General features: G+C 31.4%; 1 protein-coding gene across 2 annotated transcripts; it reads left to right on the top strand.

Moving 5' to 3' along the window:
• Nucleotides 1-7,069: 7,069 nt before the first annotated feature.
• LOC124543267 (sodium/potassium/calcium exchanger 3-like) lies at nt 7,070-14,294 on the top strand. Of its 2 annotated transcripts, none has more exons than XM_047121428.1 (11): nt 7,070-7,417; nt 7,595-7,722; nt 8,211-8,313; nt 9,535-9,722; nt 10,032-10,179; nt 10,248-10,352; nt 10,620-10,730; nt 11,354-11,569; nt 13,110-13,211; nt 13,727-13,848; nt 14,071-14,294. In XM_047121428.1, exons 1-11 carry the CDS (start codon nt 7,273-7,275, stop codon nt 14,284-14,286), a joined length of 1,584 nt encoding a protein of 527 aa, XP_046977384.1. In that variant the 5' UTR covers nt 7,070-7,272; the 3' UTR covers nt 14,287-14,294. The 2 variants fall into 2 exon arrangements, with proteins under 2 accessions (XP_046977384.1, XP_046977383.1); XM_047121427.1 differs by having other exon boundaries at nt 7,592-7,722.
• The last annotated feature ends 395 nt before the right edge of the window (nt 14,295-14,689 follow it).

Raw genomic sequence — 14,689 nt, 5'->3', positions numbered from 1 at the left:
CAGCTTCTGCCTTACCGCATATTGTATATGAGCTGGCTACGATTTTTTAACTTCATATGTAATTGAGATCGTTTTGTAGTATTAAATGTCATACCTGAAGCTAATTAATTATTGTTTATAGCTGTAAATGACTGAGAATTTAAGAAAATAAGTCGTAAATGTTGTTGAGCGAAAATCCCACAAATGCAAATATAAAATAGATTGTTGTGTAATTATTTGTGTTTATTGTAAGATGATTTCAAAGATGATATACCTATAACTAATTTAAGTATATAACGATTTTTCTAATCCTCGTCTCCGTCAGTAATTGACGGTACATTACTAACTGCCTTATCTCATATATCGACTTGAAATCATTTTAACCAAACTGCAGATATAATGTCCGTTATTTCAAATTCCGTAGTTTGTAAAAAGTGGCCTATATATTAGTCATTGAATATATTGAATATTTCCCGTAGCATATAACTTTAAAAAAACTCTCCACAACTAATTGAAATATTACGTCAATCAGATTTAGACGCAGTACTTATTTTGGGTAAGTTCCACTACATTTCATACTTGAGAAGTGTATGACAACAAATTGTATAAAACATCATATAAGGTCCAAGCGTGGAGAACATGATATACGTAACGGACACCAACAGCGATTTCACTAATCTAGCGGGTTAAGAGTTCGTCCACCTCCCCCCACTGCACCCACCCTGCACCGGCACGCGACAACACAATTACATTTAATTGCAACAGATTGAGTAGTAACGTATCACGGTTCAGACTCAAGCGACAATTACAATTATAAGAGGAATGAGAAACTAGAGTTACCGCTATGTACCGTACCGTATAGCGAATGTAGTGTTCCGTTATGTCGCCATATTCTTAAGAAAATTTAACTTATGTCCTATTGCTTTTAAAACGACTTTTAAAAGCAACGGGAAGAGACACCTCGCTGCTCTTAAGCGGCTTTATGAAAGTCATGCAAATATCCTTAAGAGTTTTTCCTCAATCACAGTGCAGAAGACAAATACAAATTAAGTACATGAAAAGACAATGTCAATCTTACGTAATATCCAGCCATAGAAATGTCAAGTCAATGCTTTAATTGCATGTTATTTCATCTATGCATGAGTACCAGTATAGGCGATGTACGTTGTTGTACGTAAAAAAAAAATCTATAGTTTAATTGCAAAAACAATAATCTCATTTAGATTCATTAGATACTTTTTGTATGTTCCCTAATTAATTTTGGCAACAACGAAATATTAAAAAACCTAGTCTTGTTAATGATAAACTAAGAAAAGAGGTTGGTTCCGATATTACTTTTAGCCGAGACTTGCGTTTCGACAAGATATGCTGAACAGAGTTCTATATATATATTTTTTCTTTTATGAGATAGGTGGCAAACGAGCAGAAGGCTTATCTGATGGAAAGTGACTACCATCGCCCATGGACATCTGCAACACCAGGGGGCTTGCGGGTGCGTTGCCGGCCTTTAAGAAAGGAGTAATACTTAATGTACCATACGTATATACAACCATATATTATTATATTAAGTGCTTGTTTATACGAGTATCGTAGACTAAATGCACGGGTTCATTTTATATATTTTATACACGCCAAATCTGACTTGCCCATAAAAGTTCAGATGCAAGGTTATAAGGCATTACGTGTTTTGTGAGACATTTGCAAAAATACGACTTACTATTAATTTTTTTCATTAAAAGAATGGTCTTCAAATGACCTGAACTCTATTCGGTCTTGTTGGAAGGAAAATGCACCTGTGTTTGCCACACTTATGCATTGTAATATGGCTTGAGTTGGGTGGTCCCCCTTGAGATCGCCGCCGTAACCACAGTCGACTATGAAGACGACATCCTGCTAGGAAATCCAAAAATATTAACCCCACGTTGTTAACAAACTTCATTAAGAATATATTGTGAAATGATTAAAATGTTTTAATGGTCAAATTGAAAGGGATTTGATTTAATCATAGTAGTTTCGAGAGACGACCTCCGTGGTCTAGTAGTATGTACACCGGTTATCATGGGTTTGCCATTCCGAGGACCCGGGTTCGATTCTCGGCCGAGTCGAGAGAAATAAGTTAATTAGTTTTCTATGTTGTCTGGGGGCTGGGAGTGCTTTAGCTACTTACATTGGGATCAGAGTAATGTATGTGATGTTGTCCAATATTTATTTATTTATTTATCACCACATATTATAAAACAAAGTCCCCCGGCCGCGCCTGTCTGTCTGTACGTTCGTGATGAACTCCAAAACTACTGAACTGAAGGGATTTTCATGCGGTTTTCGCGAATAGGCAGTGAGATTCATAAGGAAGGTTTCGGTATATAATTTAGTATGATATTTTTGTAAATAAGTTAAAATAGAACGATAAAAACAACAATATCCGAAAAAAAAGCAACAAAAAAATATAAAAAAAAATTATGTCTACCCGTGCGAAGCCGGGCGCTATTTTTTTTTTTTTTAAATTAATTCCATCAACAACGAGGTTTTACTTACTCAATTAAAGTAGGACGTCCCTTACGTAATTGTCTCGATTTAATACGCGAGTGTCTTGAACAATTTATCAGTTACGTCTATCATCCTCAGCTAAAGATAAAGTTAATAACATAAAGATGACACATGCTCGTAATAACCAATTTGGCGGTTGTAGAAAGGTTAAATTATAAATTGTTAAAAATTCTATTACAATTATTGAAACTATATACTTTATTAACATAAGAATTAATAACATTAAACGCTTAAATATATACAAATATGAACTGAAACTAGTTACTATATACATCTTGACCGCGTGGAATGGTGGCAAGAATGCTAGCAGCATTTCCCCGTTGAATCGCAATTCCGATCCTCTGGGCAAAAAAATAAAATTACACTTACAGTAAATAGGTTAATTATGGTCCATAAAAATAAGGAAAAGTTAAATATTTAAGTATAAAATAAGTTTTGGTATTGTTAATGTAGAATAAGAACTCCAATTTCGACCCTGAGGATGACGTTTTTTGAGAATTGTAACATCGAATTACACTGCACTATAATATAACACATCTGCACTATAAAATATAACACGCAACACTTGAGATACTTAGTACTTTTAAAAGAGCACATATTCAAGTAGCTCGGTAACATTTCCAAACCTTGCCTCGACTCACACTCTGCATACATGGCCAAAGGTACATACCATCTTTTCGGCCGTTACTCCAACGCGTACGTGTGCATAACATGGGGTGTGGTTCAGTTTTCCAATGAAACAGAAGCATATCCTTACCAGAACTATTCTTTATGATCGCGAGTGATTCCATGTTGATTTTACTTTATTGAAGTAGAGCCTACACAATATATTATTATGTCGCCATTTTACAAGATTTCATATTATACATTAAGAAATTCAACTAAATTTTACAGTTCAAAAGCGCTTGACGTTTTTGAACTGTAAAATACTATATTGCTTGCTTTATTTATTAATCATATCTGAACCTACGCTTAAAATTATTTCATTGTTAAGTAAGTCTTCACTAATAATTGATTCGGATACTTACTCGAGCTATTAATTTTTTTTACTATGATTGAGCATAGTCGCACACCTCACGCAGACCAGGGACAAAAGTAAGGCGCAGGTGATTACGGTAAGGCAGAGCACGCTCGAACCAAATAATGGCATTTGATGATTTAAGCAGTTCTTAAAATGCAGCATCTGAAGTTAATGATGCTTAGAACGTAGCGTTTTTAGTAATGATGACATCATACACTTCTGGGGAAATTTAAAAACAGTACAAAATAGTTTTATCATCTGCAATTGCATTCTATACAAAAAAAAATGTGTATCTCAAAAACACTGCAGGCTGATACGCAATATTGAAACGTGCATCCTATAAATTTAATGATTATTGTAAGTAGTCAATGTAACACATTCTGACATTTCAGTTCTAAGATGAGGTTTGAGTTCTAACAGAAGGCCTCTATTGCTAATGAGTGCCGTACCTTCAAACTTAAAAATATTGCAACAATTCTTAAAATAAATGGCGTATAATGTTTCATTTTCATTTTCATTTTACGCTATTGGCACGCCATTGACTGTACAATAAATTCAAAGTGCATTCTATTTCCAAATAAATCTTAATAAAATTATTGCATACATAACATACACTAATGTCTTATAATATTTAACAGCTCTGTTCTCCTTACGAAAACGAGGGCCATTCTGAAGGGAGACTAGTCAAGTTTAGCACAAGTTTGTGCGTAAATAACACTCACCTATCTCCTCATTTACCGACAAACGAAACTTGTAACTTAAGGGGAAAACCCAATAATTATCTCTTGACCCGGAATTCGAATCCTGGACTTTTAGATCTACGGTCTTATAAGCTACAGTTTATTCTTAGAGGGAATCTAGCTAGCCATTGGAGCAACGAGAAGAAGAATTTAATAATCGAAGGTAAACATGGGTCAAAAGTTATTTCACGATAAAGGTTATTCGAGGTCAAAAGAGTTTATAGATATATTAAAAATAAGTCATAAGTAGAGAAGAAGTGACTGCATAAATATCTTAGCAAGTGAAATCTGTTGCGGTGCGTCGCTCGTACTATTTGTAGCGTTGTATGTTTGACCCAGATACAAACTGACAACGCAATCGACTCAACAATACCAGGCGACAATCTTCTGTACAATCAATCAACGTGGTTAATATTATCCATTTAAATATATGATAAAATTGCCCAATGATCCAAAGTTCTCCCTTTTCTAAGAAGTATTCACATTACATTTGCAAGTATTTTTTGCGTTCATTGTAATCAGACATACACGACAGAGTTGGACTATCAAGTATGACTTTATTAAGGTAAAACGAAGAAGTAATGTTTAATAATTACCAAAACAAATTGTCCCTTGTTGATATAACGATTATGGTAAATATTTTAACAACGTTATGGATATTGATTATTGATAAATATGTAAATGATTGGCTTGACTTTAACTTGACTGTCGTTTATTTATTTACCAAGAATTTTCAAATTATCAAATACTAAACATGCTTACTACAAATAACAATATTGTAATCAAAGGTGAAATAGGTCATAATATGATTTTTCTTTACTATGCACACGTATATAAAAATGGAATTATAATGTGATAAGTCTTGTATATATAGACTATGAAATACAAATTCATAGCTTTTATCCTAAAATTTTTAGTACATTGAATATGAAAGAAATTATTTAGATTTTGGGAAATTTAGTCTCATAATAGTTTATGTCTATATAATGAAAGATTTCTAAGAAAGTACTGAGATAATAAAGAAATGTGTTTTAAAATATGAGCCAAAGTTAGTGGTTGTAGCTAGTTATACGGTAACATCCGTTGTGTACAAGCTGACGGATACTCGCTTAAGTGGCGGAATGTTACCCACTTAAGATTCTCATAATCTGCTGATTAACTACTGTTTTTAATGGAATATTTTTAAAAGATAACGACTTTAAAACCTTGAATAAATTTGATAGGAATTGGTCTGTTAACATTTTAACAATGGAATACTCTAACGTTAGTATATTTCGAATAAAAAACTTAGTTAACTAACTAAAACGCGTAGTTTCTTTTTCTCAAGCACTGTATCGCTATTGTTAACGTGCTTATAAAGCTGTTAAGTAAACTCTATTTCTTCCGTTCCGTCATTATTAATTTGACATTCAAACAAAGTCAGGCCGTTGTTTAAGTAATCCCCCGTTAAACAACGTTATTATGGGCCATAAATGTTAAGGAGAGCGGACTATTCCTGTAATATTCGCCTCAGTATCCCATTATTTCATTCCATCCTCTAATGTGAATTCGTGTGGTCACTGTTTTGATTAACTTATTTACCGATCATAAATATATAGATACGCAAAACACACTTTATTTTAAAAGTACTATATGAACGTTACAAGTAACAGTTAAAAATTTTGTAAGTTTGTTTGTAATTAAATTTCGTACAACTTTGTACCGAGATTTCTTTTTACTTTTTTTTTTCAAGTACATACTATATTTGTTTTATTTTTGTATCAATCTTTATTCATGTCATGACTGGAAATTTATTTATAGTACAAATCTATTTAAAAAAAATTCAATAAATGTTACGCGATAATTTTGTTGTAATTAAAGTAAACAAATACGTTGCAGATTAATAAAATAATAACACAGATAACAAATGTTATTAGAACAAAATAATCAATATTGAAAATATTTTTTTTCGTTAAAATTATATACAGATCAAATTATACATTTTATACTCTTAAAAATAATTAAAATACATTATTTAATAGTGGCAAAAAATCTGAAGCTTCTATTTGTAGAAATAAAATAATGGTATCATAGTAATGGAACTATGATAAATTATATTGGTTTTCGCATTTGCGCTTTTTCTGTTTTTCTTTCTGTTTAGCATTTGCGTTGTTTCTCGATTTACTGATTTAACAATACGCAACTCTTTTCGTCAGTAGTTCTTAGAATATTTATATGTCTATTGAGTATCACATCACAAAGAAGTAAAATTACAGGTGAACTTTATAATGTTGTGCGCGACAGCTACGCATCACACTTAGCATACTACTCTACTGGTGTGTGTTCTTTGTAGCCAACTATTGGCCACTATTTTTTCTTATACTCTGCTTCGACAGCCTAGACATATAAATAATCAAATTATTTAAGCATGCATTTAAAAACTTGTTATACAAATGCTTTGGGATGGAAAACTCGTAGGGTATGTTTTTCATTTATGTCCCTCGTACGTTTGGGAAGTCGGCATTTGTAAATACACATAAGCGAAGCCGCGAGAAGTAACATACACAAAATATTTTGAAATAAATGTGTCAACAGAGCAGTGTGTGATAGCTTTAATCCCTGCAATTCGAGTGACGAAAACATTTTGAAAGTCAACTGTTGGTCAACGGAATAAACCTGCCAGTAAGATATCGATTACCTGAGATTTTTTTTTGTTTACCTTACAAGTGATAAGCTAGATAAAGAAGACCTAATCGATAAATTATATCGATAAACAGTTTCTTGGCCTGCTTGATGAGAACAGTAGTATTTTCATCGGCTTACAAATTACTCGTCTATGAATTTCTGCTCCAATACAATAATACATTTGCCAATGAAATTGAGCTGTGAATACGGGGAAATATACGAATTTTTCATTTGACAAACGATCAAATTAGAATTAAAATCAGTTATTTAATTATTTTTTTTAATTTTCGTATTCTAGTCACATTCTGTTGTTTTGTTTTAATGGCTACCATGTTGTTAAGGACTAGCAGTGCGTGTAAATACAGGGTGGCAGCGCTTGTAAGAGTGCTCTTCTTTTTCAGTATACCATTACTTTATTTCATTGCGAGCGATAATAAGCAAGTGCTAGTAAACGATATTGATTCAGGTAATTTTTAAATGAATACGTTATGAAATAATTATGAATAAAATTTTAATTCATTTAAATAAAATTATTTATAAGTTTTGCATGGAAAATATTTCACGTAAAAATTGTTAAAATAAATATACACTTTTTATGGAATATAAGGGATTTTTTTTTTATTAAAAGATTTATTTTCAGCAGATGATGATTACACGGCGCTTCCCGTTCGACATCTGTTAGGCCTCGTCGATAATCCGAATATGAACTGCACACCGCCTGCCATTCTTGAATTCCCTTCGGATGGTCTCACGAGGTTTCAGAGACAGCATGTAAGAGTATTTTATAAATCCATATTATTCAATAAAATATCTTCGTTAATGCAGTAGTTTTAATTATTATAACAGCAGGCGATTTTAATTTTTCACTGTGTTTGTACATCTTTATAACATAAATGCCTAGAAGATAAGATTGAATAAAAAATATATATAATAAGATATGCGACCTTTTTATATCAAATTGTAAATGATTAAATATGTAGTCGATGAATGTTTCTTTTTATTTAATTATGACATTGGTTGTCTAATATGCAACATAAAGAAGCATGAAATAATCATTATAAGGCCATTCATTCATTAATACCAATTCATTCATTCATTTAAATGTATAAATGATAATAAAATCGAAATCATAATAATGAATACAATAATGTATCGCTTAGTATTAATTTGCGAATGATTTTAGAATATAGAATATTCTAAGCCAATGCGATGTAATTACAGGAGATGTAGCATTAGCATAATTTACATTGTTTTCTCAGGGTTTTATTTTAATTCATTGCTTGCTGGCGGTGTACTGCTTCCTACTGCTCGGAACTGTGTGTGAACAATATTTCGTGCCGGCGATCGAGATTATCTGTGAACGTAGGTGTCACATTGCATAATTTACTTTCTTACATAAATATATGTACCTGGTAATATGGTACTTATAAATTTATCTTTCATTTCAAACATTTATATAACACTCTGCACGTTAGATGTAAATATAAATAGATCTCTACACATAAATAGATGTTTTAATAAACGTTGTTAATAAACGTAACGTAAAGATATAATGAGTAAGTGATCTTTATCTTTTCATATTATTTATTAGTAATATTGTCGTTAGTTATGACAGGTTGCACATATACAAAGATCGATATCAACAAACATGCAATAATAGTATAATATATAAAAATACGATTGCTCTATGATAACAACGTGGATTGAAACACAATATAAATATCAACAGAGCTCATTAAGCGTAAATAATTACCTACGATAAAATAAAAATGCACCTATTTTTAAAGTACTAGTTGCATGGTTAGCAAAATAATATATGAATTATTCTAGTCGAATCAATTCTAAATCAAAATAACCATCCCTTAACTATGTCCTTTTTTTATTAATATTATAAGATCAGCAAAAATCTGAAGCCGATTATTTTCTTATTCGATTGTCATACAGACTTTGAATTGGTTTTCATACACTTATTATATAATGTCAAAAGTTCGTATGAAATAAAAATTAATACTAATAATTGTGAATGAATTGACGTCTGGTTCTCATAAACAGCTCAAATGAGTAACAATCAGTCAAGTTACCAGTAGAATGAAAGCGCAAACGGCTCACAAAGTAGGCATAGTGCAGCTCAGGACACTGACCGTCCCGTCCATTGAATCTTGAAATTCCTCTCGATACCACTTTTCCAATCAAATTCAATTACTCTAGGTACTCATCTTTTTCAGATATGAAAGTTGTAGAAAGAAACGTATGTCCATGTATAGATTACATTAAGATAGTTTTATCTAACGTAAAGATTTTTCGCATCTAGCTTCCTTGCTTTTTTAAAACATCATAGTCCTTATTGACACTAATTACGTATAAATACGACATAAGTAATCGTTCTATTTAATTTGAAATATTTATTTAACACTGAATGACACTAAATCATTTTTCGAAACACGATCATTTTTACTTACTACACAATACTTAACAAAATAATTAAGCAAAACTTTTTTTTTTTTAATTGAATATAATTTAAATATTTACCACAATAGTGCGATATGTTAACCGTTCTTTTTTGTATTCAATATTACCCACTAGGCTTGAATATGGAAGCCGATATAGCCGGTGCGACGTTCATGGCTGCTGCCAGTTCGAGTCCAGAGTTATTTATTAATTGCATTGGAACCTTTGTCACCGAAGGGGATCTGGGTGTCGGCGCAATTGTCGGATCTGCTGTCTTTAATGTTCTAGCGGTACCTGCATGCTGCGCTCTTGTAGCGGGAAGGGTAAATATTATGCTACCTTAATTAGTACGTGTCTGTTTAATATTTCCGCATTGAGGTTGACAGCATTAGGTATAATTATATTAGACATCAGGAATTATAAATAATTTTACACGTAAAACGTAAATATCTTGATGGTAACATAAATAATAATGGGGAAATAATAAAACGGAAATTCTAATTAGTAATGTAGAAATAATGCCTAAAAGAAACAAGTATTATAAAAATACTCAAATGTATTACGATATTAGTCGATATTTAATTTTTTATGCCTTATTTTTTCATAAAATAAAACCGTACTTTCTGACACAGGTAATAGAGTTGGACTGGTGGTCGGTATCTCGGGACTGTATGATGTACGCAGTTGCAGTGGTGGCCCTGATCTTAACGCTTCTAGATGACAAAATATATTGGCACGAGGCTCTACTGCTTGTGCTTATGTATACATTTTATATCCTGGGTAAGGTTTTAGCCAATTTTATCGGTTGCTATACATTGAACCTTGCGTACATTCGTAATGTTTTCCAGCTATGGTGTATAATGGCCGGCTTGGCGATTTCGCTAAAAGTGGTTGCTGTTATATCAATAAGAAGAAGAAGACATATACCGAAATATCTCCTCTACTAACCAAGGGTATGGCTACCAATATCTATATTTATTTTACCTACACGCATTCGTCATTAAAAACTTGATATTCTTAAGTATACCGAAGTTCACGAGGCAGGCTTGTGAACAAGATATTCGAAGATAATGTCAAAATATATCTAGCTCCGAATAAATGTAATAAAAATAACAATGTTAATTTAAAATATTATATCATTAATTATGTTAATAATTATTGTCTCTTTTTATATATTATTTAATTATCTTGTTATAATGACATTAAATTTTAATTTCTAGATAAAAAAAGTCCTTTAGAAACGTCGCATCAAATGCTCAACTCAAACCAAAACGTCAATGATATCGAACAGGGGATAGTGATTACGAAGAGGCACAATTCGACTGATTCTGGTAAGAGGGCTCATAATTATTAACTTTAAGATCCCTCCAGGTCTTTTTGACATATTTAATAATGATGACACATTTAAGGGTGTTCTATATTTAAAAATATTTCTAACCGTACGATATGACATTGACATAATCGAGAAACAGCCGGTCATTTAATTCTTACATTACTTTTATAGGCTTTGATAGCTTTTGATTACTTTTTGGTTTATGATTAATAAACATGTCAGGTATAGTTTTGTTGGTTATCACCGAGTAAAGCCTAGACATAATGTATATTTTGCAAAATCGGCGTATAACCTAAGTGACTTCTCTATATATATAGCAAAGATTTAAATCTATAGTATTTACGATTATTTTATAAGTATAATACAAATAACAAAATATATATAAAGACTTATATTTTGTCAGGACAATATATAGCCCAATTTTATAAAAGCTAAGCTAAAAAAATGTTTAATAAAACCAACCGAATAATCTAGCAAAAGAAATAAGTTCCAGTTAGAAAATTCTTCATGACTTATAGAGATTGTCGAATAAGATATATAACTACTCCAAACTAAACTTTACTTCAATAACACAACTTTGTTTAATTATAATAATTTTTATTTTCTTTTGAATTACTTTAGAGTGTAGTACAAGTTCCGTGTGGTCATGGCCGGATGAGAAGTCCTCACTGATGCAAAAGTTCTTCTGGATCATCACTTGGCCTATGAGCTTGCTTTTATGGGCTACGATACCAGACTGTAGGAAGCGCCAACGGCTGTACCCCCTCACGTTCGTGATGTGTGTCACGTGGATTGCTGGTGTCTCCTACCTGGTAGCTTGGATCATCACTATAGTCGGTAATAAATTATTTTTATTGGAGGATAGGGACAAAAATAGCAAGAGCTCGTTGCGAATTGAATTTACCGAATGAGTTGATATCTTAAGAAACTATTTCAGAAAAGATTTATAGTAGCTGCAAAACTCTTTTATAGCAAAAGACATACGGCTTTTTCTTTTACTAGAGATTAAGTTTTGCCTATAAAAACCATTTAAAAACCCAACAAATATTTTCTAATAAATTACGTTTTTTATGCTATTGGTTGGCGGACGAGCATATAGGCCACCTGATTGTAAGTGGTCGCCACCTCCCATTGACAATGGCGCTGTAAGAAACATTAACCATTCCTTTCATCGATGTCATATCCCTTGTGCCTGTAGTTACACTGGCTCACTCACGCTTCAAACCGGTACACAACAATACCAAGTACTGTTGTTTGGCGGTAAAATATCTCATGAGGTACCTACCCAGACGAACTTGCACGAAGTTCTATCACCAAGTAATTTCCAAAACAAGATCTATTTTAATTCATATCTTTGGCATAACTGTCCATCTTTTCTAAATATGATTTGTGTTTGCATACAATGTTAAATACCGTCGTCATTTTTAGTGTCATTGATTATGGATTAAGAAACAGTATCGTAAAAAATTCCTTCGGCTCACTTGAGCTATATGCTAATATCTTAATAAAGGCATACCTACTTTTAAAGTGCTAACACTATCCCAGGTTTTATTAGTATGACCTATATTTTCCCTGTTGTTGTGATCATCGCCATTCACTAGTGACGTTGATACGTTATCCTTTAAATTAACTGAAACGACACGTCTCGCGTTCGAAAACATTTTGACCTGTATATTCGATTAATATATTATACCATAATGTCATTGGCAATAATCCTCTTTAAAAAATGAAAACCAACACCAGGGCACGAACGATTATAGGAAATCAGCTTAATTATAATAAACGAGATGATATTGTAATATTTACTGAAAATTATTAGATCTCCCGTGAAAGTTCGCGTTTATTCAAAAGTTTTTTTAAGAATTTCAAAACCTATGACACGTTTTATGATGATTTAATTGAATTGCAAACTGCAAGTTAGTCATAAATTTGGCGCCAAATTTATGAAAAATTATTTAAATGAAAAATTTTAATACTTTACTTTAGTTCAGTTAGAATCGAATCGATCATTTATCGAAAATAATTTACTTTAATTTGGTTTACATTTTTCATTTTTTTTCTTATACAGTGTCTGAAGTACTACTCAAGTACTCTCTGATAGACCAGTAACTTATTTCTGCTCTCTAAAATTAAGTCTTTGTTAAATTGTAACAATTTAGTAACTGCATACAAGGATCTGATAATCTTTTTATTTTTCTGTACAACGGCTAGAAGCACCTACAAAATGAGACCATATCAGTATATAATTATTTGGAACAAAGATTTTTTTAACTGTCTAATTAGTTTAACCTAACTACTATGAAGGTTTTATTGGATATATTTTATTTTTAAATTTAGTAATTTTGATTATGTAAATACAAAAGTCTTTTAATTCCAGGTGATACCCTGAACGTACCTGACAGCATTACAGGCTTGACCATATTAGCAGCTGGAACTAGTTTACCAGAAGCTGTTTCCAGCGTTCTTGTAACAAATCAAGGTAAGATGTGTTACATATATTGTTTTGGTAGGGTCAGTGTACCCGTGACCACGAACGCTGCTCGAAACATCGGGATGTTAAAAATAATTAATATACGCGATTCAAATCCGTTATAACTAGTTTTATTTCAATGTGTAATAATCGCGAAAATTTAAGACAACATTAGATTGTTTTTTTATAAAACCCACACGGCGATTCCGATTAAAAAATGAATGAGAATTTTGTTAAATTTGAATTGTTCGTTGAAATTTTATTTGGTTAATTAAAAAAATTGAGAAGTCTTAAGTCACTTCAAAAAAAGTTTGCTACCCAGAATGTCTTAATCTTGAAATAATTTCCTTTACCAGATCTTTTTTGTTAATTAATTACGAAATTTCTCATTGGAATCGTATTGTATTTTAATGTCTGGCGTGAAACTTTCTAGATGTTTGACCAAGATACTTATCATACTTATCAAATGGTATTGATGTATAATCTTTTAAATACTATAAAGTAATAAAATAATTATCTTCTAGGTCATGGTACAATGGGTATTAGTAACTCAATAGGATCTAATACATTCGACATTCTACTGTGCTTAGGATTGCCGTGGCTTATCAAGTCCTTATTCTATCCTACATTTCCTGATAACCATTGGGTAAGTCAAAGCTATGTTTTTTTATAACAAGTAACAAATAAAACTCAAATTTGTTTTATTCTATAATTAATATTTCAAGATTTTAAAAGTATCAGAAAAATGTTTATTTTTTATTTTATGTTTTTGTATTGACTAATATTTATTTTTAATCTGTATATGTATAAAGTTCATTTTATTATCTGTTAAATAAAAATGTTAGATTTGTTATTTTTTTAATTCCAGGTTAAAATCAACTCAAGCGGCTTGTCCTATAGTGCTGTCTCCCTTCTGTCCACGTTAATTGCGCTATACGGGTCTCTAGCTCTAAATAAATTTCAGTTGGATTGGAAGGTTGGACTGACATGTGCATTAGTTTACGCGGGATTTCTTTCAATGGCTGCGCTGATTGAGCTTAATATACTATTCGTTGTGAATTTACCAACATGCCCACATATATAATTATCGAAATAAATATGAAGCAACTTGTTTTTTAGTACTAAGTTTAAAGATAAAATAATTATATTGTTGTTGCATTTAGAAGAAATGTTTTAAATTAAACAAGTTACATTCTCGACCATCGATTTGTTCCGATGACATTAGAAACATAGATTAAACAGACAAACAATTAAGTATGGTATTAATTTTAGTGTTTACAAAAATAGATAATGTTTGTTAGTTATTTTTTGTTATAAATCTTGAATTGCTGTATCGAATATTTTTTAAATAAAATTAGGTAGGTATATTTTTTTAACAGGTAATTTTAGATTTTTTTGTAAGTACTTAAAAATTAATGAATTTATATATTTTAATAACTTAAAAATTAATGAATGAAAAAAAAATAATGTGCATGAATTGTTCAGTA

The sequence above is a fragment of the Vanessa cardui genome, chromosome Z, assembly GCF_905220365.1.
Source record: "Vanessa cardui chromosome Z, ilVanCard2.1, whole genome shotgun sequence".
NCBI lineage: Eukaryota > Metazoa > Arthropoda > Insecta > Lepidoptera > Nymphalidae > Vanessa > Vanessa cardui.
Note: the sequence above shows the minus strand (reverse complement) of the source record. Positions and strands in the feature narration are given on the sequence as shown.

Excerpts from the sequence above, each read along its gene's own strand:
- LOC124543267 (XM_047121427.1), top strand. The coding sequence starts at position 7,273 with ATGGCTACCATGTTGTTAAGGACTAGCAGTGCGTGTAAATACAGGGTG. Across the intron at positions 7,418-7,591 it reads AGTAAACGATATTGATTCAG|CAGATGATGATTACACGGCG; the intron begins GTAATTTTTAAA and ends ATTTATTTTCAG. Across the intron at positions 13,849-14,070 it reads CATTTCCTGATAACCATTGG|GTTAAAATCAACTCAAGCGG; the intron begins GTAAGTCAAAGC and ends TTTTAATTCCAG.